The sequence below is a fragment of the Opisthorchis viverrini genome (genome assembly GCF_000715545.1).
Source record: "Opisthorchis viverrini unplaced genomic scaffold opera_v5_235, whole genome shotgun sequence".
Taxonomy (NCBI): domain Eukaryota; kingdom Metazoa; phylum Platyhelminthes; class Trematoda; order Opisthorchiida; family Opisthorchiidae; genus Opisthorchis; species Opisthorchis viverrini.
The window spans coordinates 508,004-515,454 of record NW_008751887.1 but is presented as its reverse complement, the minus strand read 5'-3'; the positions used below and the strand labels follow the sequence as shown (position 1 = coordinate 515,454).

Sequence of the window (7,451 nt, the reverse complement as noted above, 5' to 3'; positions counted from 1 at the left end):
ACCATACCAACAACAGCAAAACTCCTCATAATCTATTTCACACCCTTCTGATAAGCCACGCATTATTCATCTCTCAGTCTGTACCATTTTCAAGAAACCAGGGAGAACAATACTCGTCTCAGTAGATGACTCGACACTGGTAGAAAATGGCCGATTCGCTGCAGTTTGTGATGCTGAAGTACCTCGCGCACAACCAAATGCCTATTTTCCAACTAAATCCTTGCGAATCCGCCGACACCCTCTGGCCAGAAACGCTTCTAAGATAACGGTGGTAAAAAAAACTGGAGATGCTCAGGGTCATCTGACCACAAAGATTATTTCTCGCAATCATACAACAACACAGCCGTTACTGTAACTTGCAGTCTCGAAACCTGGTGATATGCTTTTTGAAAACACAAATGACGCAATTTGACAAATGTGGTTCAAACCTTCAAGATTTCTGCGTTGACCTCATAAAACACACTTCCGTGAGAGCCAGTACAACCATCCAGGTATTATTATACTTCTCCACACTCTCCGATGCTTCTTGAATTCCAATGAGTGACCTTTCTTGACCGGTTCGGCTAGCAAGCGCAACAGATGGGAAGTCTTTGGCCATTGGTCAATAGTTTTAACTGACGAATCATTTCAACGCCCTTTTAGAGCGTTCAAGTTACGCCTGTGTGACCGCCATAACAATTTGACAGCGTAAGCTGCATCATCAGATCCATATTCCTGTCTTACTTGCTGTTCTGTTAATTTTACGATGTCATGATTACACATGATGGTGTTACTTTGCCTGAGCTGATTCTTCTTGGAAATCCATTTATTTTGTGCCGCACCAATATCGGAAGGCAGAACAACATACGCACACACACACACACATGAAACAAAACAGACACATAACATGTGCACAATTTACCCCCACAAGATTCCTGGTCAGTCGTGTCCTCGCAGCAATGATACGGTGCAGAAAAACAAAAAAGTCACTCTTCCCTCATCCCCGATCGATCGTCTGATACGACAATAGCTCGGAGAGCAGACACAGCAGACATTCTCTCGGTTGTTGTTGTTGTTGGCAGGGCGAAAAGCTTGATGGCAATCAATGCGTGTCCCGAAACAACCAACCAACCGGCCCACCAACCAACCTGTTCTACAAGCGTACGCATTCGAAAGGTCAAATGAAGGCACCGAAAGCGTGGTGCTTGTGTGCAACCGTATCCGAGTGTGTCGCACAGACAAATCTGTGTGTCTATCATACGAGCCTATTTTCGTTACATCTGTGCATGCTTAGGAGCGTATCATAGTAATCGCTTAGCCGAACGGACTACTGTTGTATGAAAGGATTAAGCTTCGAATATTTTGATACATACAAACACAGCAGATTAGACCCACGGAATGAGTGCTTCACTTTGACTTGAGGAGGTTGATCACTCTGTTTTTGGTTTAGTATTTTTTTCTTTGCAATGCTTTACGGTGGCCCACTGGGAACTTATTTGAGTGGACTTTCAACCAGTTCGGGTACCAGTAGTCATGGTACCTCGCTTTCCCCATCCAACACGTACAACTCCAGCTCAACTCCGACCACTTACTTGGGCTCAGGAATTAGGAGGAGCAATTCCCGATATAGATCCAGTGGAGTGAGTCCAGGCTCAACGTTGTCTCAAAGTCCAAGCTCGTCGTCCGCCACAACAGGATTCACATCACTTTCCAACTATTACACTCCACAGCTGAGACGAAAGTATGGTGCTCCAGAGGTAAGCAAATGAACGCAAGTCTTGAAATTTGTTTCTGCGTCCGTGGTGATGAGATGTGTAAGTGTCCTGTCGGAGTTGTTTGGACTGTTTCTCAACCATGTCATGCTGGCGCGCTCCTTTTCTGGATATAAGCGTCAATATGACAAATGTGACTAAGTGACAAAGTACACGAGGTAAAAGCCGTTTGAAAAAGTAGGAATATTTAACAAGTAAAAGTTTTCATAGGTGTGGTTTTTTTTGGTGGGGGGGGGGGAACTTAGTTCCACTTTATTTGGGACACGGAGTATGCAATTTTTAAAGAAGCTCTGCAATCCTAGCTTCCATATAAGTGGATGTGATTTCTACCGCCTGTGTCCGCTGTTCGCACGGTTTTTTCCACATCTTTCAACAGTTTTAGTCACCACCATCATTAGTTACAATCCCTTCAACCGACGTATCTCGTTCTTTTCTGATAGCCGCATCAACAGTAACGAACTCCTTCTGCACCGCTAGGTTGGAACTGCCCGTTGGCAGCACGCTGACAGACTGATGAAGGTGTCATTAAGCTTATGGGGCATCGGAGTAACTTTGGTTCTTATTTCTAGAGTACCAAGCGCGGTCAATTTTCAAGGCCAAGCTATAATCTATATGCATTGAAGAAGTTAACTGAGGATAATGGGACGACCAGACGTGGCACAACATGTGGCTAAGCGAGGCATTTGGTGTAAATGTAATTGGCTCTGAGGAATTGAACTAGATGACTTCTAACCCGTTGTACGTGTTCTGTCTGTTACCGAAGTTTTTCCGGAATTCAGTTTCGTAGCATCACGTTTCGACTGAATGACTAAGGACTAGGTATACGACAGTCCCTCGTCACATTAACTTCTATGCTAACATGTGAAATAGTTAGTCATGCTGTTGTCAAGCTGTTAAAGCAAGGTGGCATGTTTACTTAAAGGCACGTGATAAACATTTCATGCCGCGAGACAGATATCTAATCGGTGAACTACGCCGATTGACACCTATTTGCTTCCGTCGTGTTATTGCCAACATTCGTTGTGTTGATCATTTGCTTCAGTCCTGAGCTCCAACTACTGGCGGATCCACACACTCGTCGATTTTATATGTTTTTATGGGACTGAATTCTCAGTGTGGTGAACTACACTGTGTCCGCGTCCACTGGCACGTTTTTCGCCAGCCTAAAAACTGCGGTCTGTGGACCAGACAAAAGAAAGCCGACGGAAGAAAATTTGATCGAAGTTACAAAGGAAAACACTTTTGCGGTTTGTCTGCGGTTGGATGTGTCGATCTTCTTTGACTTGACATTTGTGCAGACAAGTCGTACATGAGTAGAATTTAGTGTTGGGTGACCCGTAGTCCAACTTGACTGTGGATTGACGGGGCAAACGAAAGTTAACATGTATATATTCTTTCGACAACTGTAAAACAAGTGCATCTAATCTAAGAGCATAAAAATCATCTCCGTAGTCTCCGACAAGCACGCATTTGTTACAAAACAACGTTGGTATCGATTGTTCAAAGATATCTTCCCGTTTCTAGGCAGAACAGTAGATAGCAGACTTCAAGTGAGGCAAGTTGTCAACGACTGAACGCGTGTTATTTTGTTCGACAGTCGAGTTCAACCGAATACACGTGGATATTCGTGTAATGTGTACGGTTATATTAGTGGGCGTCACAGCTGTTCGAACGACTCTTGAGTTGGTTCGGAACGTTTCACAACAGAAAGAATAATGTTGACATGGAATGAAGAGCCTACTGCCTGTGTGCGACTGCAAACCCACTGACTGGTTTGCCAATCCAATACTGAAATAACGACCGAAATAACGCGTACGATTGTTGTGAACTGTAACTAGAATTTCCCGGATTCACTCCGTCGCTTAAGGTTGATGTATGGGCTTCTAATGTTAATTCAAAATACAGGTGAGCATGATCGATCTTTACTACCTCTAGCCTTAGAGTCGCATCGGAACACTGAGATCCCACCACCACACGTGTTTGGGTGTTTTTGTCTGGTTGGTGAATTAATAATTGGTAGAGAATTAAGCGCAGTTTCTGAGAATAACCCCTCGGTGACAAAATTGCCAACTTGCTCTGGTTCTTCAAGAGTGGTGGGTGGAATCAAAGGAATAAAATAGGAAATCCATTGATTAAAAAGATCGTAGGATTTTTGCGCCCGTCCTCTGCTGGTGTGAAATCAGTTCAGCAAGTTTTCCCCAAAGGAAATTATGCACAGCTAAATTATGGTGAGGAAACTAATGATGAGCGCACCGCTTGTTTCGTCCTTCTTGGAGCTTTGCATATAGGCACAGTCCCTGAGTTTCTGTCAGTCTTATGTTCTACTGATTTCAAATTGCACAGAAATCGACAGATGCACTAATTTGTATGAGAATTTGGTTCCTAGCCGAGTCATAAACGAGAGATTCAGCTGGGATTCAGATGAGTCTCCTATGAGAGCAACACTGGTGTGAAAGCGAGTTTACGTGTTGAATTTCTGTGAACTGTGATACGAATGACGATATAAGCAGGCAATTTGTGTGGGCTGGTGCCATTTTGAATGGTCTTATCAGCCGCACTACGTACGTGTCGCATAAGTTCAAGTTCTACTTGAATGGCATATAGTGTATGACCGGGTTGCGTGGACCAGTGTGGGCGTAGCTTCTGGCTCGTTGGCTTTTGTGAACTAAGGCGTGGCCTGAATTAGTAACTAATACGTTTTTAAGACAGGTGACCAACAAAGTCTCGCGGGATGACTTAAACGGCCCAATTAATGTAAAACATGTAGCCACAGTTGATAGGTATTTGACGAAGAAAGAGGGGTGCTTCCTGCCAAAAGAAGAATGACGATTATTGGCTCGATACAAACATGAAGAACGATCCTCATACCCACCCCCAAGCTACAACCCATTCGCTCAATGTAGACATAACCACAACTGCACGTGAAGCACTGGATCCAGTTTGACGTCGAGCGAACTTTTAGAATTTTTTTGGTCACAGTGCTATAGCCTTGGTTTTCAGCAGCAAACGTAAGCAGCGTTACAAGTCCTTTTGATGGCTGCTTTAACGATTTTCGTTCTGCTACTGGCCATAAAGATTACTTCGTACAGTAGACAAAAAACGGCTTCTACGCGATTACTTTCACAGCTTCTCGAGCGTGAGTTCTACTATGCTACAGTACAAGATATTCCTTGAGTTATAAGTGAAAGAACACCTTGAATCAATCCAATAAAGGCCGCTCTACATTTGACGGGAAATCCGCTTCTTCCGTCGGCAAACATTCTATCAAATGTGGACACCTGGTTTACATTTCTTGGGCTTTTAAAGGGGTCACAAGACCCAGTTTGCTGACCTATCTTGAAGCTTTGCTGACAGGTAATGGATAGCAGATTTCTACTTGAATGACTGATTACTTTTCCACTTCGTTCCATGTTTAAAGCAGGCGAAATTTGCTCCATCTATTTTTCAGAAATGGACAAGTGTCGACATTATGTTCAGTAACTTCCTCCTCATAAGTTAAATTCCCTAATGAAATAAGGAGGCAGAAAATTGTAGACTCACACAGTGGCGTTAAAAGTTCAGATGACCTACAAGTAAATGCTTTATCGACATAGGACCGAAAGTCAGTCAATCAATCAGACTTGTCTGCCATCTTTTGAGTACTCTGCTTCAGTCCTTCAGATCTGGTTGTAATTTGTTTGAAAATCTATCATGCTGAAGTGCATTGCACTTATCGCGCTGTCACAGCATTGACAGACTTGCCGTCCTTCTATCTTTATACTTTAATTGTAGAATACTTCAACGTATCCGGGAAAGCCTAATTGAGTGACGCGCAAAATCAAAAGCCGGAAATTGTGAATTCTTGAGATTTATCAATGAAATGCGGAGCTAGATACACAAAATACGTAATAAAAGGGGCACAAACCCGAAATTATGGGGAATTCCGTCTAAACTGTTGAAAGAAGTAGTGCAAGTCCGAAGAAAGTTCGGAGAAGATCGCAAATCGATCTTAGTTTGCAACACACGCCTGGGTACAACACATGGTAACGCAAGGTGGTCAAAAAGCACGCGTAAAAGATGGTCGACCAAATTGGTTCGACATATCAAGGGTTAAAAGTTCATGAGGGATTACAAATGCATATCGAGTATATGGGGTAGACGCAGTAAATAGCAGGCTGAGACAAGGGAATGGTTTGACCGAGGGAAAGGAAGTAACGCTGATTGTGCAAGTTTGTTGTTTTAGGTAACCGTATCGAGGCCGTTAGTAGTGGGAATAGCAACTCGCAATCACCTCCATCGTTAGAAAATGAACGTTTGTCCACGGCAATTAATAGGCATTTTAAATTTTTGAACAGAATATGTTCGAAACTGTACAGTGTGTCTAGGTGCCGTAGACAAACGTCCCCTATCTGATGATAGAGGAGCTGATGATGGCGATTTGCCATTAAAGCGTGTCGAATGCTAGAATGATCCATACTGAGGACAAGAAAGGTGTTACCTTAGTGTTTAATATGGTGCACGTATCCTCATAGGAGAAAGAGTGATGCAAACAGGCCCATTGAAGACTTTACATAGAGTGTTTTTATTCAGAAGACTGAAATATGCAAGTCTTTTCAGAAGCAACACTTAAGTAGTCAAACTAAAAAGAAGGGCCGATTGCCAAATAGCTAAGCCAAACCAGTCACCCTGTTCTAAAGCAAAAGCTGCTCGGAGCAAGCATTGCGCCCTCCAGTTGGACTGAAGTTTGTGTAAACTACCTACTAGTTACTAGCTGATTAACCTCAGCTGGAAACTGCTAATTTTGGGAGCTACATTAAAGCCTTTGCTTCTTTGCATCAGATCACTTCACTCTTGAAACCGTTTCAGTCAAATAATGATAGATGTTTCTACACCCGTTCGCCGTACTAAGTTTCGCTGCATTCAACGCAAAAAACCTACCTTGTCACAGGTAACTGTTCACCTGACCGTCATGAAAACAAGCGGAACAAGTCATGTTATTTTTGAAGAAGCAAGTTTTCTGGCCGGATCGGTTCAGTGTGGTTTGTACCTCCGGACCCAATGGTATCAGTTTCTCAGGAAAAAAAACTAAACAAACCTGTCATGTGTGCGCAGGTGAACAATACACTGCACACGAGATAACGAACCATACCAAACGTGTCACAATCTCGTGACATTTTGGGATCACGTTGGGACATCAGCTAAGCAAGCCTATTTCGCGCTGATATTTACCTACAGTGCATTGCCGGCGGTAGCGTTGACGAAAATATACGCATCCCAGAACCTTTGGTTGACCATTTGGGTTATTCTCCAATCAAAGGCAACATTATGCTGAAAAATTCGCCAATTCGACGTGATAACTAACGAGTGGCCTGCTGCAGAATCACCTTAGAAGGAGTTTTCAGGCTTTGGTTCAGGGGAGTTTTGTTCTTGAAACAGTCTTGCTTTCTAGTTGGTCTTCTGAAAACTTGACAGTTATTCAATGAAAAGTGCACTTTGATCCACTTTCGCATGGTTTATGAAAAAACGGCTTATTGAATAGTACTCCGATAAAGAGGGCAATTTTGAGTACTTATTTATCATTTCGACACCTTACTTATAAAAACTAGGACCGGGGTTTGACGTCTTTTTTCTGACACAAAACATAGACAAAACATCCATTTTCCCATCTGCTTTGTTCACTCAACATATGTGACACGTATGTACGTAAACAGTCATTAGATG

General features: G+C 42.9%; 1 protein-coding gene across 1 annotated transcript in view; it reads left to right on the top strand.

Annotated features, from left to right (window-relative positions):
- Positions 1-1,292: 1,292 nt before the first annotated feature.
- T265_08674 (hypothetical protein) overlaps positions 1,293-7,451 on the top strand; it is a gene marked incomplete at both ends in the record, with an annotated part of 26,798 nt that continues 20,639 nt past the window's right edge. Inside the window, one exon of the mRNA XM_009174545.1 lies at positions 1,293-1,736. Coding sequence (XP_009172809.1) covers positions 1,446-1,736 — 291 coding nt within the window. The remainder of the gene's footprint in view (positions 1,737-7,451) is intronic.